The sequence below is a fragment of the Kogia breviceps genome, chromosome 10, assembly GCF_026419965.1.
Source record: "Kogia breviceps isolate mKogBre1 chromosome 10, mKogBre1 haplotype 1, whole genome shotgun sequence".
Classification (NCBI taxonomy): domain Eukaryota; kingdom Metazoa; phylum Chordata; class Mammalia; order Artiodactyla; family Physeteridae; genus Kogia; species Kogia breviceps.
Genome location: NC_081319.1, coordinates 86,470,942 through 86,494,953, shown reverse-complemented (window position 1 = coordinate 86,494,953; position 24,012 = coordinate 86,470,942). Strand labels below are relative to the sequence as shown.

Genomic DNA, 24,012 nt, shown 5'->3' with positions numbered 1-24,012 from the left:
TTCCTCATTTATAGTGTTTTCTTGAGCTTTAATTTGATTTTTTAAATAGGTAACATCTAAAGTCTAATGTGACGTGCAGTAAATTTCTTCCTCCTGCTTCCAAAGAATTCCACCCCCTTAGTCTCCAGCCCCTCAACTGGGAACTTTGTTGTGAGTTTACTGATTATCCTTGAGAGGTTTTTTTTGTTTGTTTGGTTTACTTTGTTTTTGTAAAATGCATGCATATACAATCTAACACAAATATATCTCCAATAGTATCATTCTATAGAGATTGCTCTGAACCTTGCTTCCATTTTATAGTATATGTATGTACATAGTGATCTTTATCATTTTGTTTTAAATATGTATAGCATTCCACTGCGTAGTTATGCCATAACTTATCTAATTAATAGTTCTGACTAACTAAGTTTTTCTCAATCTTACTATTACAGTTAATGCTGCAGAGAATAAGTTAGAACACAATATAATTTCTCATGTGTTCAAGTCTATGTTTTACATTTGTGGAAATGCTGTATCAAAGAGTATATGCGTTTGAAATATTGGTAGATTCGGCCACATTGTTCTCCTAGCAGCGAGGCATAGTGTATTTGTGGAGAACACAAATGAGCAGGATCGTAGACACACTTAATACAACTCTTACTTCATTCCATGCCAAGTATGAAGCTAAACCAGGCAATCCATGAAGACTGTAGAAAATTTTAGAAAATCAAGGATTCTTGTGATGCTGGAATATTGTCTTCTCTCAAGGAGGTGAGACTTCGCAGCCTGGAGCCTGGCGGGATGGGGACAAGTTGGATGAGGCTGAGCGGAGAGATCTGATGAGGGGACTTGAGTTATCTCCTTTTACGTACTGCTTAAGGTAAACACGCCAAATAAGCAAGGATGGCTAGAATTGGTAAGCAGGATCATAAATCAGGGACCTATATGGTGTTTTTAATATCTAAATAGAAGCTGGAACTCAAGCTGTGATGGCCGAGTGGTTAAGGCGTTGGACTCGAAATCCAATGGGGTTTCCCCGCGCAGGTTCAAATCCTGCTCACAGCGTTTCTCAGTGCCTTTCTATTCAAATTACGAAATGACTTTCTCAGTGTGGTTCTCAACTATGCGTCTTGTTGCATAAACAAACTGAGGAGTAAGGAGGTAGCTTTCTGTCCCGTCTCGAGTACACTCTCAGTATTTTGGCTCTTCAGTCCTCCTCCAAACTGGGCGGGCACCTGTGAATCCCTTGAGCGCGGGGGCGGGGCTTCCTTCAGCCCAACTATCTGCAGCTACCCCACAGGACCCAGGAAGCCAGAAACTTAGTGAACGCTCAAAACAGCTGCTTGTTTTGTATCCATTCTGTTAAATCTAAAAGTAGCAGCAGGTCCCAATGGCAAAGAGAAACAAGAAATTCTGTTTTTAAAAATCTGTAATAAAATTCCCCGCTCTGTTAATGGAGATGCAGGTAGCTTCCTTAAAGAGTTCTCTGGTATTAAAAAAAAACAAAAACAAAAACAGGCTAGTGAGAACCATGAAGGTCTAGGATCATAAATATCTGTGTGTGTGTGTGTGTGTGTGTGTGTGTGTGTGTGTCTGTGTGTGTCTGTGTTCGCTCTTTAAAACATTGTACTATAGAAATGAGGAAACCGAGGCAAAGAGAAGATATACAACTTGGGCCAACGCAATAAATCTAACGAGGGAAGAGTACGGATAAAGGCTGTGGGCACCGTGACTGCACTCGAACCCAAACTATTCTACTTCTCGCTCAAAGAACTGCCCTCACTTATAAACACTTTTGTATTTCCACATGCCTATTTCGCCTACATTGAGCTCTTAAATATAGCTAGCCATTTTATGTAATGATACCGGTATTCTCTAATTTTATAATTATATTAACTCTGAACTTCTAAGTTCCTATATGAATTTGGTTCTTAAAGTGTTTACCTTTATTAAATTATTACCCCCATTTCACCTAATTTGGGAGGGTGGGTGTTTCGGGATGTTTTTCTGCTGCATAGAGTCTGAAATTATTTCCTGTGTAAAGAGTTTCGGCTCTTTGGAGAGTGAGACTGAAATATATGATTAATACCTCAAGAACGTGTTTTATTCCACTTTCTCTTTCACTATATCAAAATTGAAAATTAAGTGGGTCACTAATTTTTGACCCATACTCAACATCAGTAAGTGCCAAAGGAAAATGAAATGACTTGATGAATGGACAGATGAACCGACTGCAGAAGTTAAAGAAGCGTTCATAAGTAGAAACAATACAATCACGCACATAAATGGGGTGGAAAATGCTAACCACAGTCGTTCTATCACATACATGATGCTCCAAGGCAGAAAATTCTTTCATAATTAAAAATATTTTATTTTATTTTTTTTTTGCGGTACACGGGCCTCTCACTGTTGTGGCCTCTCCCGTTGCGAAGCACAGGCTCCGGACGCGCAGGCCCTGCGGCCATGGCTCATGCTGGGATCCTCCCGGACCGGGGCACGAACCCGTGTCCCCTGCATCGGCAGGCGGACTCTCAACCACTGCGCCACCAGGGAAACCCAATTAAAAATATTTTAAGTGAATGTAACTTATACAAATTGACCCCGAAGCTAACCAATCAGTTTTACTAGAATCCATGGGTCTTTCTTGTACAACTAATTTCCGTCTGTATCATGAATCAACTATTTTCTCAATGATTCTAGTGAATAATGAGTAATAGAGACCTTTGTAACAAGGGGGGCCAGTGGCGCAATGGACAACGCATCTGACTACGGATCAGAAGATTCTAGGTTCGACTCCTGGCTGGCTCGACTTCCCCTTGCCTTTTTTTTTGGGGGGGGTGGGGAATACGTCTCTGTGTACATTTTTAACCAACAAATTCTTAACGTCCTTCGATCTGGTTCTTCGCCTATGCGTGGTGCCCGCCACACAGTGCAGTTTTGGTTGTCCGTTAAGTCTCAATGGATGCGTAAGTTATCTCTCTTCTGAAATGTCCTTTAAATCTCGTTTCTTTTAATGATACTGAGAAGGGGAGTTGACGGTAAGGTCTTTAGAAAGACAACTTTAAAAAATTAAATACAGAATATTATTTGACCATAAAAAGGAATGAATTTCTGATACATGCTACAACATGAATGAAACTTGAAGACTTCATGCTAAATGAAAGAAGCCAGACACAAAAAGTCGTATGCTGTATGATTCCACTTATATGAAATGTCCGGAATAGGCAAATCCATAGCGGCAGTAGTAGTTGCCAAGAGCTGGGGAAAGGGTTCAGAGTTGGTTTGCGGGTGATGGAAATGTTTTGAAACTCGATAAGGGCGATGGTTGCACAACTCGGGAATATACTCAAAAACACTGAATTGTACACTTTTATGTGACTATTATAGAATGTGAAGTATATCTTAGTTTTTAAAGATCAAAGAAGTGTCAAAGAAAATAAACGAAGTCTGACCAGTATTTTCTTCATTAATTTTTCCCCCCATTGGGCAGGGCTCTCACTCTTCCGGCTCTTCCCCTGCACACTTTGTGTCTCTGAGCATCGGTCCTAGAGGAAAAAGAAGGGACATCAACTGGAGAAACTGAAGCAGGAAAGACGCTTCTGTGGATAAACGAAATCATAGCGTCCCCCTTAGGCCCTCAATTCAGCGATCTTGGCAAAGATCTGCCCTGACACCCGAGAAAGCTATTCAGACTCTCATCTCCCCGCCCAGCTTCGGATCTCAACGAGAAGAGCGCGGCAGCTCACCGCCGAAGACTGAGACTAAGAAAGCGTTCCGAGTTGTAAGCGATCCTAGACAAAAGTTAAACAGACAAGAAGAGGGCGACGGTGTCAAAGGAGAAGAGGAAAGTGGCAGTTTGGGGGTGGTGTCTCTTTCAACAGCTGGATCTCCTTTCTAGGTGTTCCTGGGGCGGGACTTCAGACGCTTGGGGCCGAGTGGAGGAGCCTGGGAAGGAAATCAAGGTGAAGCTGGGAAAGGAACAAAAACATGCAAAGGAGACTTTCATTTGTTGGTATTCATGTATTTATCTTACAAAAGTTGATTGACTCTGGACAATGTGCGTTGTGAGGGGTGCCGGCAACCGAAAGAATGAACCTGCCACGCGTCTAGACCTCGTTTAATACCTCATCTGTTGGGCTGTTACCGAATTAAAAGAGAAGCGGGGTGGGGAGAGAAGAAAGGTCCAAAGGATTAGGAACTTCCGGATGTAAATGCTTCTCAAACCTTAGCGCCGAGAAGAATCGCTAAGAAAAAGTATTAAGCCTAGTTTCCTAGGCTTCACCACGCCCCCCCCCCCCCCCCCGAGATCCTGTATTGGTACTAGGATGCAGCCCATGAGTTTTTAGCAAGGTGACGCTGCTTCTGCTGCTATTCCGCCGACCATACTTCAAGCAGCACTGCACTAGTGCGTTGTATTTTATTACCCACTTTTCCAGCTAACATCAACAGGGGACTTCCACAGTAGAAGAAAAAAAAATAGAACATCTATATGGAGACGCTCACAACTTTAGTATTATTCCACTAGGCTTTAACCAACCAAGGTAACCGACTTTTCTACTCAAGATTTTTGGTTTGTTTTTCTCTTTTATAAACGTGTAAGTTTCGTTGGATACTTTTTTTTTTTTTTTTGGTGGTGGAGGCTTGTTTTAGAAAGAAGTCCGTTTCAACCTCCCTCTCAAATAAAAAAAAAGGCCTTTGATATAATCATCAAATCACTCTTGGACTTAAAGGAGATAAGTTAGGTTTTTTCAAAACTCTGCATATTGGGAACGTCCCTGCCCCCCCCCCCGCCAATCTACAGAGATTATACTGTGAAGTGAGTATTTTTTCCTTTCTCCCAGAATGTTGTAGAAGTGCCCTGTCCAAAACAATAGCCATTAACACATGTTTCTAAAATTTAGTTTTAAAAAAAAGAAGGTACAATATCTCATTAATGTTTTTATTGATTGCATGTTGAAATGATAATATTTGGAGTTAAAATTAATTCCACTTGTTTATTTCTACTTCTTAAAACATGACTACTAGAAAAATTAAACTTACTTATTTTGTGATATTATTTGTTAACTCTCACATCTTCTTGTGGTTATTGATGTAGCAACATCAGTAAAGTGTGATCAGTTTGCCAAGGATGTGGTTCTTTGAAGCAGACGGCATGGCAGTGTCATATTCCAAAGAATTTGTTTGTTCTTTACTTCAAAAAAAAACACGTGTATTCTTCTGCAAATGCAATTTTAGTATGTGAAAATGAAAACTTTCTCACACTATATTTCTTTACCTGTTTTTCTTTTTCTGTTCGAGAGGGCTCTGTGGGTTGGCTGGTTAAAGAGCGTGCTAAGTAAACAAAAGATCCTGGATTGCAATTTGGTGGGGCTGTCTCCATAGGTTTTATAATTTTGAAAAGTGTTAGCCCTCATTTTGTTGAACACAGTTTGGGAAATTGATCCTTGATCAAACCCATGTTGTTCAATTGCTGTGTGATGTAGAAAACTAAGAGCCCGATGTTTACTTTATAGATGTGGTTTCTGAAGTTGGCAGGCACTGGAAGTTTTCAAAGAAGAGAGGGAAAGACAGGATGGATTATGTAAAAAGTTGTAGAAAAATCATTCCACATGTGGCATGAATGAAGCACTATAAATTATTATTTGGACACCAAACAGTTCAGAATTCTCATCAGATGACAATGTCCCTCTCATATACAATGAGATTATCAGTGATTTGTTTTGCAAATCATTGGATAGTTTGTCTTTAATGAATGACTTTACCATCTGAGAGTTTGCAATGAGAGGTACAGCAGTTACTGGAAACCACTGTTTTTATTTTGTATGATCTCCACAAACAGTCTTAATCCTTTTTTGTATCCTGGAATATTTACCCCACATGATGTGGTCAATAAATATTTGTGAATGTATTTGTGAATATCCAGTTTCTTTTCTCTACTATTTTGGAAATCAGTAGAATGGAGCTGGATGCTGAAGATGCTGACGGCTGCAGGAGCTCCTGGAACCAGAAAGCAAAACTCTTTCCTCCTACTGTGTCTCTCCTGCACCCTCTACTGACAAATTTCAGTGCCAGCTGGCACAAGAAAATAAATGTTTGAAAGGCCCAGAACCCTTTTCAAACAGTAGTCTAAAAGGGTGAATTTGTGGCTGAGAAGTGCATTAGAAAAAAAAAACTGTTTTTCCTCCTGTGTGTCTCCTTCACTACTCACACAAGAACTCTTTGCTTCTGACACTTCTGGCCACCAACTACATGGGAGTTTTCCCCCCACCAAGCAATTCTACAGCACTAGCTGAGTGTCCTACAGTTTAACTCAATTCTGACACTATTTATCTGGAGATAGCATCAGATCCCACAGGTTACAGGCTTAGTCCCTCAAGACCACACCCATTTCAGATGCCAATGGAAAGTAGTAGGTCCCCATGTTACCGCAACACGTAAACAGATGACACATTTCAGTAGATTGTTGCAAACTAAAAGTCCAAGAAATATGTTAATTTTAAACACACACACACACAGTAAGACTAACTATCGAATGCCTTTGATAGACTTACTAGTAGACTCTATAGAGCTGAGAAAAGAAGTGATAAACTTGAAGGTAGGCCTAAAAACTACCCAAGCTGAAACACCAAGAAAACAAAGAGCACTGAAGAATTATTGATTAATATATTCGTAATCAGAATCCCAGAAGGTGAAGAGAGAGAGAAAAGAGCAGAAAAAATATTTGAATAGTTAATGGCTGAGTATTTTCCCAAGATAATGAAATACAGGTATCCCTCGTTTTTCAAAAGTTCACTTTGCTGCCACTAAAGACCTACGTTTGTACCTGTTTTGTAGAAAGCCATTATAGAGGCAGCGTGCATCAGTAGCAGCAAGGGTGGGACAGCCAAGCTCCTCCCCCAGGAACTACAGTCAGCATCTCAGCATCAAGCCAGTATAGCTTTTTTTTTTTTTTTAACATCTTTATGGGCGTATAATTGCTTTACAATGGTGTGTTAGTTTCTGCTTTATAACAAACTGAATCAGTTATATATACACACATACACATGTTCCCATATCTCTTCTCTCTTGCATCCCCCTCCCTCCCACCCTCCCTGTCCCACCCCTCTAGGTGGTCAGAAAGCACCAAGCTGATCTCCCTGTGCTATGCATCCGCTTCCCACTAGCTATGTATTCTATGTTTGGTAGTGTATATATGTCCATGCCACTCTCTCACTTTGTCACAGCCTACCCCACATCCTCAAGTCCACTCTCTAGCAGGTCTGTGTCTCCATTCCTGTCTTATCCCTAGGTTCTTCATGACCTTTTTTTTTCTTAGATTCCATATATATGTGTTAGCATATGGTATTTGTTTTTCTCTTTCTGACTTACTTCACTCTGTATGACAGACTCTAGGTCCATCCACCTCACTACAAATAACTCAATTTTGTTTCTTTTTATGGCTGAGTAATATTCCATTGTATATATGTGCCACATCTTCTTTCTCCATTCATCCGACTGTGTCTGTGAGCATCTGCGCTTTACCTACATTTATTTTGTGCATCCATGTGCAACAAGTGTCCTAAGGTAACTGCTTCTTCACTTCACAGCAATTCAGCCTGTGAAAGGTTTTATAGGAATGCCCTACTTTCCGATAGCAGAGGAAACCTGTACATCAAACCTCAGGTCCAAGGTCAGAGAATTCCAAGCTATCTATCTATGTATCTATGTATCTATTATCTATCTATCTATCTATCTATCTATCTATCTATCTATCTATCTATCTATCTATCTATCTATTTAAACAGCAGACTTATCAGAAATTAGGTATACCAGAAGATAACGGAATGACATTTTAAAGTGATGAGAGGCTTAAAAGAAATAAATTTTTGTTAAAAAGTCTGTTAACCGAAGCAAAAAATATTTTCCAAAAGTGAAGAAGAAATAAAGGTCTTTCCAGACAACAAAAATTAAAGAGTACATTACTATCAGGCCTGCAAAATAGGAAATGTTATAAGATGAACTTCAGGAAAAAGGAATACAAAAGAGTGAATATCCATTTCTGTACATATAATGGAGGCACATATAAGGAATACTTTTTCCCAATTTTAATCACTCTAAAAATGATAGACTGCATTAAGCAAAAGTAGTAGTGACGTACAGTTGCAGCATACATGAAAGCAAAATCTATGACAACAATAACACACAATATAGGAGGGAGTATATTATTGCAAGCTTCTGACACTGCACCGGAAGCAGCATAACATTATTTGAAGGTGGACTTTGATTAATTGTAGCTGTATATAGAAAACCCTAGGGAAACGACTAATGATTTTTTTAAGACATACAAATGATAAGGCAATGATGGAGGTGTCATCAAATCATGTAAAATGCTCATATATTTCAAAGACAGGAAGAAAGAAATAAAAGAAAGGAACAAAGGAGAAAAGGAACACATAGAAAACAACTAATAAGATAGCGGATTTTGATACAAATATGTTCATATTTACATTATAGGTAAATCACCCAATTATAGATAGATCCTATCTGATTGGAGAAACGAAGTTCAGCGCCATCTACATGCTGGAGTCTTTTGCATTCCCACTTTGTACACCGGTAAAAGGAGTCTACCGGGAGTGGGGTTCGAACCCACGCGGACGCACGTCCATTGGATCTTAAGTCCAACGCCTTAACCACTCGGCCATCCCGGTTACACATGACAGTGGCAACATGTCAAGTATTACTGGGTTAAAATTAATTAGACTTCCTAGTCCCTGGAAGATTATGAATAATTTTACACGCGTGAAATCTGGGACCAAGCTTTAAAGAGAGAAAACAAATCCTTGTAATATTTCTTGGAAAAAACTAATGAAAACGTTTATTTCCACTAGTTTATTAGTTTATCTAATCACAAGTTTGTGCCACGCTTTAACCAGGGTTAGGGAAACACCGAACCACCCCTGATCCTATGGACTTACATTAAGATGAGGAATATTATGATAAAAAAAAAAAAGCATATGATGCTACAGGAATACATACTTTTCCAGACCCTACTCACTATGTTCAAGAGAAGACACTTTTTTAGTGGATCTGGAAAGAAAAACCAGAGAGGAAAGGAAGTGGTATAACAGAGGTGGTGAGAATGCAGCCTCATGAACCATGTCTCACGACTCTACAAAGGTGGAACGTACATGATTTATTACTCACTACAGAACACTGTTTTGCCCCATTCCAAACCCACTGAATCTAATTGCCCAAGGTAAGGGCTTCAGATTTGGAATCAGAGGACAGTTAATACGGAGACAAGTTCCTCTTGGAGTACATTTGGAAAACCCTAGTGCAAGCATATGGAGTTTGGAATTTGAATACAGGACATTGGTTTTAATAAGGAAGTATTTTAACCAGAAGTTCTAACTCTCCACTAATGCAATTTCTTTCCTAAGTACTTACTATGTGCTAAGTGCTGAGCCAGATTTACATAATGTACCAACTCAGTAAGTCCCTGCCAGACACTTCGGGGTTCGGGTACTGGGTTGTTTAAGAACTCATTAAAACAGGTTTCAGATGGGTATTTGGGGAGTTGTGTTGAAAGTCTGTGAAGACTTCTGGAACCAGAGATGAAATTAAATCCTGAAGTAGGGTTTGGAATAGAATTAATTTATACATCATAAAACACCTATTGCAAGCCACAAAAATAAATAAATACAGTCACCCCTTGGTATCTGCATCTGCGGGGATTGGTTCCTGAAACCCCCTCAGATACCAAAATTTGTGGCTGATTAAGTTCCTTACAGTCGGCCCTCCCTATCTGTGGGTTCTGCATCCCATACAATAATATGAGATAATATGAGAGGATTGTGTCAGCTGTAACATACAAGCACAAAAGGTCCCAGGACAACTCTCCTCAAGCTTAAAACCATTGATGCAGAAGGAGTCCATCCCTTGTTGGCAATGCACAATGCTTACTGAGCTCAAAAACTTATGTCCTCCATTGCCTTATAAAACCAGGAGAAAGGAATATGTCACTCACTTCATTGGTCGATCCAGTGCCAGGTTCTGTCTCTGGCCTTGTACATACTATGTGCTAATGAGCAAAGACATGGCCTGAGAGATTCTTGCCTTTGCATATTGAGGGAAATCCAGGCCTGTCAGTGTCTGGGTCAGAGGTGAATTGGGAGGGGTGAGTTGTGGGTGCAAGAAAGGGCATATCAGAGAAAGGAGTCCCCATACATTGACATACACAAGAGTTTTTCTATTGTTCTATTGTAATTCTTTTTTGGTCAGTATTTTTATTGAGGTATAATTGACATAAACCTTATATTAATTTCAAGTATAAAATGTAATGATTCGATATTTGTGTATACTACAAAATGATCACCACAATAAGTCTAGTTAACATCCATCACTATACATTGTTACATATTTCTTTGTGTGATGAAAACTTTTAGGATTTATTCTCTTAGCAACTTTCAAATATTCAACACAGTGCTATTAACTATTCTACCATGGTGTACCTTACATCCCCATAACTTATTTTATAACTGGCAATTTATACCTTTTGACCCCTTTCATTCATTTAGCCCAGCCTCCAACCCCTGCCTCTGGCAACCACCAAACTGTTCTCTGTGTCTGTGAGCTCGATTTTGATTTTGTTTTTGTTTTTTAGATTCCACATGTAAGTGAGATCACGGAGAATTTGTCTGTTTCTGACTCACTTATTTTCACTTAGCATAATGCCCTCAAGGTCCTTAAAAAATTAATGAACAGTCATTAATAATAAAAATCAGTGTTTTATTATACATTACTCGGATATTTAAACAACTAATTTTGCTTTATGCCAAAGTAAAATATTGAGAACACATACTAATCACAAACTTAGGAAAAGACTGATTGTCCTGTAGCAGTGGTGACAAGTAGCCACCAGACCTGAATTTAAACCAATTCAATCTATCCGTGACAGTTGTTTTGTGAACATACGTTTGCATGGCAACCAATCACTGTCAACCCCTGCTTTCTGAAAGTGAGCCAGCCAGGGATGCACCCACTCCAATAAACATACCTTTGAGTGCCAATCAAACAACAGCAGTTCCTCCCAATAACCATGCTTCCATAGAATATGTCAACCCACTTAGCCTCTGAAAGCCTATCTTAAGCTCCCTCCCAGAAAACATCAGCCATCAACTTTTTCAAAGGGACTGTGCCTTACCAACATTGCTCCCTCCTTAAATGAACTTTGGTTTTGTATTTCAAGTATTGAGTGATGAAAATGCACCTTTGTCAAACCTGAAACATCTAAATTTCATTTCTTGCTGGGACTATGTTTGCTGGGGGCGGGGGTTGGGGGTGGGAGACAAGGAAGGTAGGTGCCATTGCTGAAAAACAAATGAAGTCAACATTTAATCCCAATTTTATGTCTGCGAGGTTATTTCCAATTCTATAGGTGCCTGCAGCAAGAAAGAGCCAAAAGCACGTGTTGGCCGATACGGGGATCGAACCCGCGACCTTGGCGTTATTAGCACCACGCTCTAACCAACTGAGCTAACCGGCCACCCGGTAAAATACGCTTTTCACATAAAATAACAAGTTTCACATTCTTATGCCTGCCTAAAACTAGATACGTCCACAAATTGGACGACCTAAAGAAATAGATTCCCAGAAATTTCTACAACCTACCGACACTGAATCGTGGTGAAACAGAAAATCTGAACAGTCCTATTACTAACAAGGAGATTGAATCAGTAACCAAAAACCTCCCAACAAACAAATGTCTAGGACCAGACGGCTTCACTGGTAAATTCTACCAAATATTCAAAGAAGAATTAAGACCAGTCCTTCTCAAACTCGTCCAAAAAGTAGAAGAGGAGGAGGCTCTTCCAAACTCATTTTACCAGGCAAGGATTACCCTGAAATCAAACCCAGACAAGGTTGCCACCTCACATATTGCGATATGGGGAAATCATTGTGACTTATGCATGATTTGGCGTGAAATTTATGCTAACTAGAACAGCCTGTCTTGTGGCCCATCAAACATACCTTGTACATCTGATCTGCTTTAACCATTGAAAACGGTGCATTGTCCAGAAGTAAAATACATCTATTTTGAAGATAGAGATAAAGCTAAGAGGCTTGTTGAGAGTCCAAGTCAGGGATGATGGTGGCTAGAAGAAAGTGATAGCGCTGGAGGTGGGGAGAAGTTGTTGGATTCTGGATAAATATTTAGAGTAGAACCAGCAACATTAGTTGATGGATTAGTCATTCACTCAACAAACATTTATTGATTGCCCACTATGTACACTGTAGTAAGGACCCAACATTTAACAATGGACAAAAGAGAAGAAAATCCATAACCCCATGGAGCTTACTTTCTAGTCTGAGAGACAGATGATGAACCATATAAATAAATAAAATATGTATACTTCTGCGAGTGATGTTGCTATGAAGAAGAGTAAAGAATAAAGGAGACCTACAGGTTTGACAATTTGTAAAGAGCTGACCATGGAAGACCTATCTGACCTTTGAATAGAGATCTGACTGAGGTGAGGGAGCACGACATGAGGGTTGATGGAGAAATAGGAACCCACAGAGTGAGAAGAGCAGGAGCAAGCCTTCAGAGGCAGGAGCAAGCCTGAGATACTCAAAGTGTTCTAAGGACTCTAAGGAACGTGGTGAGACTGTGGGTCAGAGGGTTGGGGGTGGGGTTGATGAGGGGCAGAGAAAGGGGGAGACTGGAAAATAGACCTGGCGAGACTAAACGAGAGAGAGGCTGAAGTAGAGAGAAGACTGAAAGAGAAGCGAGAAACAAACAGAGGGACAGACTGAGTGTTGGGGCAACTGAGGGGGACTGAATGTGTGCTGAGGGCAGAGAGAGGAAGAGGGCAAGAGGGGGGTCCTGAGGTAGAAAGAAGTGGTGACTGAAGGAAAGAAGAGACTGAGACACAGGCAGGGAGACTGAGGGCCAGAGGGGAGGGAGATCAGGGAGCAAGAGAGCAGAAAATCGGGAGCAGAGAGAGAAGTAATTGGATATCCAGGGGCCACACCAGCAGGTCTCTATATACAGACTCCGGCTTCCCTGCCTCGCTTTAGTGGTTCCAACAGAAGCTTGACCTGTCCCAGGACAGGAGTCTGGAAAGAAACCTGAGCTCCTGATCAAAGACTATAAATGTAAAGGCCAGCCCTGGGAATGTTAGATGAAGTCTTGAGTGAGCGGGGAGAACACAGCACCTAGAGCCCTTGCACAGAGGACTGGACACCATGGTCATTGGGCCTGTCCCGTGGCTGGGCCCTCTGCTCCTGGTTTCCCTCTGGGGGTCCTCAGCTCCAGGTAGGAGGATCCTGAGGGTCAGGCAGGGGCTCCTAAGGGGGCCTGGCCTGACTCTTTCCCCTCCACGTCCCACAGCTTCCCTCCTTAGGCACCTAGGTGAGCACATTCAGCGGTTTCAGGAGAGCTCTGGCCTGGGCCTGAGCCTGGACCCAGGAGGTGTGGCCCTCCCAAAAGAGGGGTGGCTGGAGCAGCCACTGGACCCCTTCAATGCCTCCGACAGACGATCCTTCCTGCAGGTGAGGCCCGGAGAGGGGGAGTCCACTGTGTCCCCTGCCCCCCTCCTCAGTCTCCATACCCTGCCCCTCAGTCTCTGCTTTCTGTTCCTATCTCTACACCTCTGTTTCCCCATCCCTATCCCCCCTCAGTCTTATCCGATGCCTGCTGTCAGAATCCCTTATGGCCCTTTAGTCTAGCCCCTCTGTTTTTTGGATTTGCCCTCTACCCCCTAGTCTCCCCTTCCTTTCTTCAGCCTCCCACTTTTTTTGTCCCTCAGGTCCTGTCCTTCAGTCTTTTCCCTGTCAATCACTCTCACTCCCTCCCTGCCCCTCAACACCGTCCCCACATCCTTCAGATTAAACACTAAACCCACCACCAAGTCTCAGTATGGAGCAAAAATCTGGACCATCTTTGGAACCAGGCCTGGCTCACAATAGGCACTTGAAGATATCTACTGAATGAATGAACAGATTTACCATTTTTCACACCTACTCTATCCACAGTCTCCAGAGGTCATCTCACATAGGCCCTGTCCCTAAATCCATCTGCATTCATGACTTATTCTACAATTATTATTTCAATATATTGCAAGTGCCTACCAAGTGCTAGCCACTCTTCTTGACCCTGGGGATATAAGAGTGAAAAAGCTGACAAAAATATCTGCTCTTGTGGATCTTACATTCTAGATGAGGAGACAAACAGGAGAGAAATAAACATGTAAATAAACAATCCTATTTCAGATACTATAATTATACGGAGATCCATTAGGGAGAGAGACTGGAGCAAACAGGGAATAAACAACAGGTCAGAACTCTCACAATTCCATTTCTTCTTCCCCATCCTACCTCTTAGCGGTATTGGGTAAATGACCAACACTGGACCGGCCAGGATGGGCCTGTATTCCTGCATCTAGGGGGCGAAGGCAGCCTTGGGCCTGGCTCAGTGATGAGAGGTAAGATGCAAGGGTGAGGAAAGACATAGCTGAGGAGCTGGTGGAGGCCAGGAAGGGGAGTTGCATACTGCAGTGCTATGAGGTCTAAGGGTTGCAGGAGTTGACACCCACTTCACACACACCCCCTTTGAACTCTTCACAGGGCACCCTGCAACCCTGGCCCCAGTCTGGGGGGCCCTGGTGATAGGTCTGGAACATAGATTTTATGGCCTGAGTATACCCGCTGAGGGTCTCAACGTGGCCCAGCTCCGCTTCTTGTCCAGCCGCCATGCGTGAGTAGGGGTAGGGAAAGTGTTTGGGGTCATGGGACTGAGGATGTCTGTGTTTTGGCATCTCTGCATCTGTGTCTCGCTCCTCCACTGCCCGTAGTTGACCTCTGAGTCTCTGGTCCCATGTTTTTGTCTCTGTCTTTCAGTGTCCTGTTCTTTCTTTCCCCATCTCTGGGTCTCTCTCTTTCCCTTTCCCCCAACCTCCCCCCCCTTCCACTGTATTCTTACGTTTTGCTGTCTCACTATTATGGCCTGTTGGTCCAGACTACCAGCATCTCTTATCTGGATGACACAGCCTCCTCACTGGTCTCCTTGTTTCTGCCCTTGATCCCTCCAGTCTATTCTCCAGATGAAGCAGAGTGATCATTAGGGCATAAACCAGATCACCTCTCTCCTGGCTCAAAACCCTCACATGTCTCTCATCACACTCAGAGTAAAGACAAAAGCTTTGCAGTGGCCACAAGGTCTGATTGGCTCTGGCTCCTCAGTTAACTCTCTGATCTCTCCTATGGGCTAAATTTTCACCCAAACTGCCTTGGAGGTTTCTCTTCTCCCACCTAGTCTGGAAGAGAATGGTAGAGGCTTTCCAGATGGGTCTCCCCTGACCTAGGCACTCATGTAGAAATGAGTTTGTGGGCATGGGGAGTCCGCAGGAATACCTCACGAGAAAAGAGTCCTAGCTTCTGGCCAGATTCCCTCCATTCTCCATTCCCGCCTATACAATTGGGGGAATCTTCAGGGATTCCCGGTGTTGGGGACTGACCCAGCCTCCCCTCTGACCCTAGGCTGGCCGATGTGGTCTCTGCCCGCCTCGCACTCTCCCGCCTCTTCAACATCTCCTTCTCCAGCCCCTGGCTCTGCTTCGGAGGCTCCTACGCTGGCTCCCTGGCTGCCTGGGCCAGGCTGAAGGTCCCGGGACTTCTCTGGGAGGACTGGGGGGAGGGAACTTGGACTCCGGGGTTCCCAACTCAGATAATAGAATACCTGCCCACCACACCCCCTCCTCCCACCCCCTCCTTTCCGCCCAGAAGAGCTTCCTACAATCTGCCTTCACGGGAGTCCCATGTATAGAAGGTAGGGACTTGCCTAAGATCACAAAACGAGTGAGTGACACAGGGGCGGGAAGATATGGGATCCCAGTCCGTAAGCCCCCAGGCTGACAACTTCTCCTCCCTCAGTTTCCCCATCTCATTTTCGCCTCCGTCGCCTCTTCCGCTCCGGTGCGGGCCATACTGGATTTCTCCGAGTATAATGACGTAAGGATGGCGGGCGGTGGGTCCGGGTGGGGAGGAGGGCCTCAGTGGTCGGAGTCACCTGATACTCTGCGGCGGTCGGACTTTAGGTGGTGTCTAGAAGCCTAATGAACACTGCGATTGGCGGATCCCTGGAGGTAGGTTGTGGGGTCCAGTCCGAGGGGGGTAGGGAGAGAGAAGAGGCCTTGAGAATGGGGGCCAAAAGAAAAGTTTGAGGCTTGCAAGGTGTCGGGGTCTGAGGGACTTGGGAGCCCCGAGAGGCGGGTGGATTTGGGAAGAAGGCGGGAGCTGAAGATGGGTCCGGGTACGAAGAAGGGAGGAGACCCAACAGGGGCGGGGCTGATACGGAGGCGGGGCGGGGGGACGGAAGACCCTATCAGGAGGTAGTTCCACTGTGGGGAGGGGCCTGGGGGACGACCCGGAGGAGAAGCCGGAAGAGGGCGGGGCCTCGGGTCAATGGTGTTCAACTGCCCCCGGGATGAATCTGGCGACGGGGAAGTGGGGAGCCCAGGGAGGATGCAGGTCTGGGAAAAGGAAAGGCCGGGGCCCGGGTCCGAGTCTTCGCCAACGCTGCCTCTCGCTCCCAACAGTGCCGGGCTGCTGTATCCGCAGCCTTTGCGGAGGTGGAGCGACGGCTGCGCGCGGGCGGCTCGGCTCACGCAGCGCTGCGAGCGGAGCTGGGCGCATGTGGGTCCCTGGGGAGCGCTGCAGACCAGGCAGAGCTGCTGGGGGCGCTGCAGGCACTCGTGGGAGGCGCGGTGCAGTACGACGGGCAAGCGGGAGCGCCGCTGAGTGTGCGACAGCTCTGCGGACTCTTCCTCAGGGACCAGGACAACTGCAGCAGCCCTGCGCCCTACTGCGGGCTTCGTCGGGCAGTGCAGGTGAGCAGCCCTGAGCACCGCCAGGCGTCGGCAGACAAGGGTTCCTGCTCCACCTCCGCTGTGTGATCTTCGGCAAGCGTAAAGCCTTCTGCACCTTAGTTTCCTCATCTGTAAAATGGGTATGGCATCTCATAGGGCCCTCGGAGGTGAAATGAAGTAGGGGCATGGAAAACACTCAACAGGGAGCCTGGCACACCGTATGCAAATGTTAACGACTATGCTTACTATCTAGCTTGCCTACCTTGTTCTGGCCTCTTCCTGGAGCCTGCAACAGCGTCTAGCACACAGCAAGCTCTCAATTAGCATTTATAGAATGAAAAACGGTAGCCCTGGGGACACAGTTCTCCTAGAGACCGGGCTCCCAGCCTCGGAATCCACAGCTACAATCCAGCTGTCACTTTTCCAGCTCTGTCTGCACAAAGTACTGTACAGTGTGCTTCACATTTATTATTTCATTGAATTCTCACAATAGTTCAGGTAGGCACAGCTGAGGAAACTGAGTTCTAAGATATTCTCACATGCCCAAGATCTCACAGGTAAGATGCTCTTGGTCATCTAGTACCTTAATCTCTAACCCACAGGGACCTAGGTCCCCACCACCTCTGACGACTGACTCCCAGGAGAACTCAGGGACTCACTCTTCTGACTTCTGACTTTTGACTTGTAGGGATCTATGGCTCCATGCCCTAGCTTGATGGGGGGAAGGGAGGAATGTATGTATGTATGTATGTATGTATGTACATTGTCCCCTAGGTGGTCACTCACAGCCTGGGCCAGAAGTGTTTAAGCTTTTCTCGAGCAGAGACAGTGGCACAGCTGAAGGTCACAGAACCCCAAGTGGCCGGCGTTGGCGACCGGCAGTGGTTGTACCAGACCTGTACCGAGTTTGGCTACTGTGAGTGACTGGCCTAACCCTCACCCCCAAACCATAAATTCTGTGCTATGTCCAGACAGGCCATCTAACAGATAGTCTGGACTCGCTTTCATTTCCATAGGACAACTAGCCAGACTGCTGGGCCTCGTTTAACCTGCAGTTGTGGGGTGTGGGGTGAACAGCCGTACTAAAGTGTGCATGTGTGCTTGGCCCTCACGTACCTTCTCACTCAAACACTTAGCCCTCAACATGATTGATCGTCCCTTCAATCTCCTCTTCATCTGTGTGCCTGTCCCAGGAATGGCCCTACCCTCTCCAGTTACCAGGCTAGAAACCCTAACAGTGCTTTGCATGCCTCCTTCCCATCATCCCCAGAGCTTGTCAATCACTGAGTCTTGCCCACTCTTTATCCTGGACAAATCTGCAGCTCACCCAACCCCTTTCTCTTCCCACCTCTGCTGTCCTGGTAGGGGCCCCCATGCTCTCCTGCCTGGATCCCTGACCCAGCCTCTTCTCTGGTCTCTAGGCCTTCCCTTCACCCATACAATGCAACTTCCTCACAGGGCTTTGCATATTTGGGCTCACACACACACACACACACACACACACACACACACGATACACCAATCTTCCTAATCCTCAGGCATTTTCTTGGATTACTTATCTTCCCCTCTTCACACAGTTTACTCATTTTCAAGTCTCAACACAAGATGTCACCTCCTCAGGAAGGGAGGCACAATCTCTCAAGATAAGTCTGCCTCCCTGCACCCCACCCCATTAGCACCCTGTTCTTCTCCTTAGCACTTTCCACAGTCTTACCATACATTCTTTATTGCCTATCTCCCCTCTGGACTGTGAGTACTGTGACAGCAAAGCCTGGGGCTGTTTTGTTGTCACTATGTTCCCAATAGATTGTTCAACGTATATCTGACTACATGGTAGGTGCTCAAATAAATGGTGAAGGAAGGAATGAATTCATGTGAGGCTGAGAAGTTAGATTTACCCTGAAAGCACAGGGGAGCTATGGATATTAAGCAGGGGTCCAATTTGTGCTTTCAGCACTCCAGGCTCCTTCTCACCTCTAGACCTTTGCACATGCGGTTTCCTCTTTTCTTTCTTTGTTTGCCTCACTCCGGCTAATTCCTTAAGGTCTTATCCCTTGCAGGATGCTGTCCCTGAGCCCACTGTGCTCCCTCTGAGATGAACCCACCCCTACCCCAGGCCTTTGTCCATAACAGCCCTGATCATTCTGGGCCATCACTGTCTGGGGCTGAGTATGTCTCTGACAGGACCATGAACTCGTTGAAAGGAGGGTCTGGAGCTTTCTTGGTCATCAGTGGGGAGAGCTCTGTAAACGATTATTAAAGAAGTAGGGGGCTGGCTATGTACTCCACACTTATGGATACCTCTCTCCACAGATGTCACCTGTGAGGTCCCTGGATGCCCTTTCTCCCAGTTCCCAGCTCTGCCCTCCCAACTAGAGCTATGTGAGCAGGTGTTCGGGTTTTCAGCCTCATCCATAGCCCAGGCCGTGTCCCAGACGAACTCCTACTATGGTGGCCAGAAACCAGGGGCCACCCAAGTGCTGTTTGTTAATGGTGAGCATGCTATCAGAACCTGACTCCTTAGTGTCTACCTGACCCCAGCTCAACACACCATTCTCTCCTTTCTTTCCAGGGGATATAGACCCCTGGCATGTGCTAAGTATAACACAGCCTTTGGGACCCTCAGAATCAGCCCTTCTCATCCCTAGTGCTTCTCATTGCTTGGACATGGCACCTGAGAGACCCTCAGACTCCCCTAGCCTCCGCCTAGCACGCCAGGTAAGAGAGAAAAAGCTCTGGGTGATTTGCATTGTCATTTGCATGCTAATTTGCATGTTCCTGCTCTCTACTAGTGCTGGAGTCTTACTGTCCAAATTCTCTCCACCTCGCCACAGAACATCTTCCAGCAGCTGCAGACCTGGCTTGGTCTGGCAAAGAAGAGCCAGGTTAGGGGTGGGGTCTGAGCCCCACATCCTCACCATTCCCTGTGTGGCCACCTCAGTCCTGGATATATACACTTATTGGACAAGAGAAAGCTTGTTTTGAAAGAGGAAATTCCCAGGAATTCGGATTTAACACCTGTTCTGCATAAAACTGACTTGTGTCTGCAAATGTCCTCACTCCCAACTAAAAGTGCTTTGTTACAGACAAAGAGTTATGCGAATATAAGTGATTCTTCTCGTCGTGAATATTGTTGCGGTACGCGGGCCTCTCACTGCTGTGGCCTCTCCCTTTGAGGAGCACAGGCTCCGGACGCGCAGGCTCAGCGGCCATGGCTCACGGGCCCAGCCGCTCCACGGCATGTGGGATCTTCCCGGACCGGGGCACGAACCCGCGTCCTCTGCATCGGCAGGCGGACTCTCAACCACTGCGCCACCAGGGAAGCCCCAGTATTGTTATTTTAAATGTCAAAGAAATACGGCTCTTTATGCTCATCTCCTCCCCCTGCAAATCAGCTTCTGGCTCAAATTCTGCTCAGCTCCTGGACTGGGCACCTTGCTTCATGTCTCTCTCTGGACCTCAGACCCTGACCTGTCTCTGCTTCTCACTGCTTGTCTCACTGTGCCCTCCTCCCTCAGTCTCTTCCTGTCTAACTTGTCTCTAATTGTCTCTCAACCTCCTCCTGTTTCTCTGGATATCTTCCTTTCTGTCTGTCTCTGTGTCTTAGTCTGTTTCTGTTTATTTCTCTCTGTCTGTGCCTCTGTCCCTGTCTCTCAGTCAGTATCTCCTCTACTCTTCTCCTCTCTTGCTTGCTCGGTCCTTAATTATCTCCACTGCTCTACTCCTGTCTCTCATTTCTGGTCCTTGTGTCCCTTTAGTCACTTTCTCTCTCACTCTCTCTCTCTGCCTCCATTTCCCTCTCTTCAGACTTTCCATCTCTCCTTCGTTATCTTCTCAATATCTCTCTCCCTCAGGCTCTGTTTCTGTCCCTTATTCTCTTCCCCACTGTCTCTACTTCTCTTCCTGTCACTTAATCTTTGTCTTTCTCTGTCTGTCTTTCAGTTTTCCATCTTTTTCTCTCACCATCTTTTTCTATAATTAAATTGTCACTCTCGGGCATTTCCAGCTTCCAGCCCTAGGGATTTAGGGTTCTGGTCAAACCTTCTTGATGGGGACACCCCCAAGTTCTGAGAGGTTGTGCCCAGTACCAAGGGGTCCAACCCTAGTACTAAGGGTCCCGCTTAGCCTGCTTTAGCACTGCCAACAGTGCCCTGTTCACCACTCGGAGCAGCAGCCACCAGGAGCAGGAATTAGCAAGTCAGGGCGACTGAGTGCCTCTGGGAAGCTGGCAAGTGGAGGAGAAGTAAAGACAAGTCAGGACAAGGGGTTGGGGGCTGGGATGGTAACAGAAGCCATAAAGCCCATTCTGTGAGGAAGTCACTCCCTGCCTTTCTTGACTCCAAACCCTGAGGAGAAACTTTTTTTGTTTTCTTCTGAGGATTAATTCCAGCCCCGCTCACCGGGTGCTACCCTGTACCACTTACTGCTCTTTAACCACAGCCCCTCATGCGGCGGTCTAGCCTCAGTGTCTCCCTTTATATATTTAGCGTGTGCACCATGGTCTGACACTTCGTGGGTGCTCAGTACCTGTTGAGAAATGAAAGAATGAGGTCAACCCTCAACTCTTCACATACTTTTGGTTTTCCTCCTACTTTGCTGGATGCAACTTCTTTCATTCTCCTTTGCAAACTTCTTCTCCGTTTATTATTCGAATGGTTTGGGTTTGGTGCTGGGCTACCTTCCCTTAAGTATTCTCAGAGCTTCCCTACCAATGTGTCTGTGGTGCCAGGGCTAGCTCTCAGGTATTACAGAATATTGATTACCTCAGCCTTTGAGGGTTTTCTCTGGAGGCCCTTCGGCCAGTGAAAAAAGGGGCCAAAGGGCCCCTCAGGGCTGCTCCGCACCTGCCAGGTGCAGGTGTTTCTGCCTCTTTCCTCTGAAGTTGCTCAATTTGAGTCTCGACGCTGCCACCCTTCTCAGATCTAGATGTTTCGCTGCCGGTCCAGATAAAGGCCCCTGATGCTGGGGCCTTAGTTCTGCTCCGGGTCAGGGCCCACCACACAGTGCGCGGGGCGGGAGGCATTTCAGGATCACTCCGAGGCCACGGCCGGCGGCAAGAGAGTGCAAGTTCGCAGGTCTCATGTCCTGGGATCTGTCCGAATGGGTCTCCAGGAGCGCAGTATATCCGCAAGAGGTGCGCGCAGGGGCCGAGTCCTCGGAGCCCTGCTCCGTGGCCGCTCCGTGGTCAGTTCCGTGGTCCACTCGCCGCCAAATCTGGCTTGGAGCATCTTCTCGTTGGCCCCCGGCCTTCCCTGGGTAGGAGGAAGGACACCTCACTCCGGGGCTCTGATCGTTTGGGGTCAGAACTGTCAGTTTGAGAGAGGCCCCCAAGAAGTAGAGTTCATTCAGGCCAAATGTTAAGTTTTTCTCTTTTTCTTTTTCCTAACTCCGCGATAGGGGAGAGTGAAATAGGAAGAATGTGATTTTTTTAATGTTAATTTTGGGTTGTTTTGGTTCTTTATGATCCCTTTTACCCACCCCCAGAAGAATTTGAAGAAAGCGTTTTATTTCGTTTTCATTTAATTATCTAAAGAGGAATATAATCAGTGCTTAGCGGCCGGTTAGCTCCGTTGGTTAGAGCATGGTGCTACCAATGCCAAGGTTGTGGATTCGATCCCCATACGGATAAAACTGTATATAATAAGAACACTTCCTTACTTTTATACACAGACGAGAGTTCTGCCAGTTTCAGGTCCACTGCGATGTCACAATTAATGTGTGGAAGACAAACCTCTCGCTGAGAACTTTAAAAAATTTGAACATACATCTCTGATGTCCACCAAGCTTTAAGTCCTGTTTTGACTCCCATCTGCAGGGTGAGAGGTTAGCAGTGAGTGACCCAGCAAGGGAAATAGACCCGCTTTGGGCATATTATTTTTCCACTGGGTAACTGATTCTTGCAAAGAAACTGACCCTATTGGATTATTTTTGTCCAAAAAAACCCTGGCAAACCATCCACACTTTCTACACTTCCACACTTGGGTCTTACCTAGTTCAGTGAAAGATGAAACAAGATTTTTTATATGACGTGTGGAAAAACTGTATTAATATCAACACTAAGAAAGAAACAGCTTTGCCAAATGTCTCTTGCTAACAGGGAAAGAGCTCCCAATGACAAAACCTGGAACAGTTTGAACAACAAGCAGTGTGGTTTTGGATTATAGAAGTTACCTTTTAGTAAGAGACACTTATATTTATACTTTGGGATAGGAGAGGGTTTCTAAAGGAATAAGACACAACAGCACTAAACATAAGGGGAAATTTGATAAATTTAAGTGAAATGAAGGACTCTGTTCATCAAAAGAAAACTATAAAATAATGAAACACAGAATGGGGGAAGATATTTCCAATAAAAACGAACAGGACTAGCATGAAAATATGGTATAAAGAAGTTTTATGAGTCCATGACTCTATGAAGTCTATGATTTCTTGAGAGAGTGAGCCAGGCAGAAGATGTTTGTCTTTTATTTAGCTTGAGATGTCAAACACAGCGTCACCTCGGCTTCATTCTGTTTCTTAGAAGCGAGTCACTAAGCCCAGCCTATAGTCAAGGAGAAGGCAATCAGACTCCACCTTTTGATAAGAGGAGTGCCAAAGAATTTGTGGAAATATATTTTTTTAAAACTACAGCAACCAACTTTATTAGAAATTAGGAAAATGCAAGTTATCCTATAATTAAATACTACTGATCTTCCACCAGAATTACTAAAATTAATATGACAAGAAGTACTATTTGGCAAGGATGTGACATAATAAGAACTTTCATCACCACTATTGTCTAAACTGATACAACTACTTTAGAAAGCAGTTGGACTCTATCTACTAAGTTGAAGATATACATATCCTATTATCCTAGATATATACCCAAGAGAAATATGTGCACAAGGAGATTTGTATAAGAATGTTCATAGTAGTATTGTTTGTATAGCCAAGAACTGGAAATAACCTGAATGAACCTTTACAGTAAATTGGATAAATAACGTTGAATACTATTCAACAATTGACAATGAACAGATCAGAGCTACACACGAAAATGTGGATGAATCTTACAAGCATAATTTTGTGAAAAGAAAACACAAAAGAAACATTTAGTATGATTATACTTATATAAATTTAAAAACCGCAAAATTATGATGTATTGTTTAGGGATGTATGCATAGATGGTAAAATGTATTAAGAATGTAAA

The 24,012-nt window shown here is 44.8% G+C and overlaps 1 protein-coding gene and 4 non-coding genes across 5 annotated transcripts; 3 read left to right on the top strand and 2 right to left on the bottom strand.

Moving 5' to 3' along the window:
- Positions 1–962: 962 nt before the first annotated feature.
- TRNAS-CGA (transfer RNA serine (anticodon CGA)) lies at positions 963–1,044 on the top strand. Its single transcript has one exon. It is a non-coding gene; the product is annotated as a tRNA-Ser (tRNA).
- Positions 1,045–2,714: 1,670 nt separating this feature from the next.
- Positions 2,715–2,787, top strand: TRNAR-ACG (transfer RNA arginine (anticodon ACG)). The gene has a single exon. It is a non-coding gene; the product is annotated as a tRNA-Arg (tRNA).
- A 5,796-nt stretch (positions 2,788–8,583) lies between these two features.
- Positions 8,584–8,666, bottom strand: TRNAL-UAA (transfer RNA leucine (anticodon UAA)). The gene has a single exon. It is a non-coding gene; the product is annotated as a tRNA-Leu (tRNA).
- Positions 8,667–11,429: 2,763 nt separating this feature from the next.
- On the bottom strand, positions 11,430–11,503 carry TRNAI-AAU (transfer RNA isoleucine (anticodon AAU)). Its single transcript has one exon. It is a non-coding gene; the product is annotated as a tRNA-Ile (tRNA).
- Positions 11,504–13,206: 1,703 nt separating this feature from the next.
- On the top strand, positions 13,207–23,125 carry PRSS16 (serine protease 16). Its single transcript, XM_059075444.2, has 12 exons — positions 13,207–13,276; positions 13,352–13,512; positions 14,345–14,444; positions 14,587–14,716; positions 15,499–15,622; positions 15,892–15,969; positions 16,056–16,103; positions 16,557–16,847; positions 17,601–17,742; positions 19,140–19,319; positions 19,399–19,544; positions 19,661–23,125. The coding sequence occupies exons 1-12, from the start codon at positions 13,207–13,209 to the stop codon at positions 19,727–19,729; spliced, it is 1,539 nt and encodes a 512-aa protein (XP_058931427.1). The 3' UTR covers positions 19,730–23,125.
- Positions 23,126–24,012: the final 887 nt, after the last annotated feature.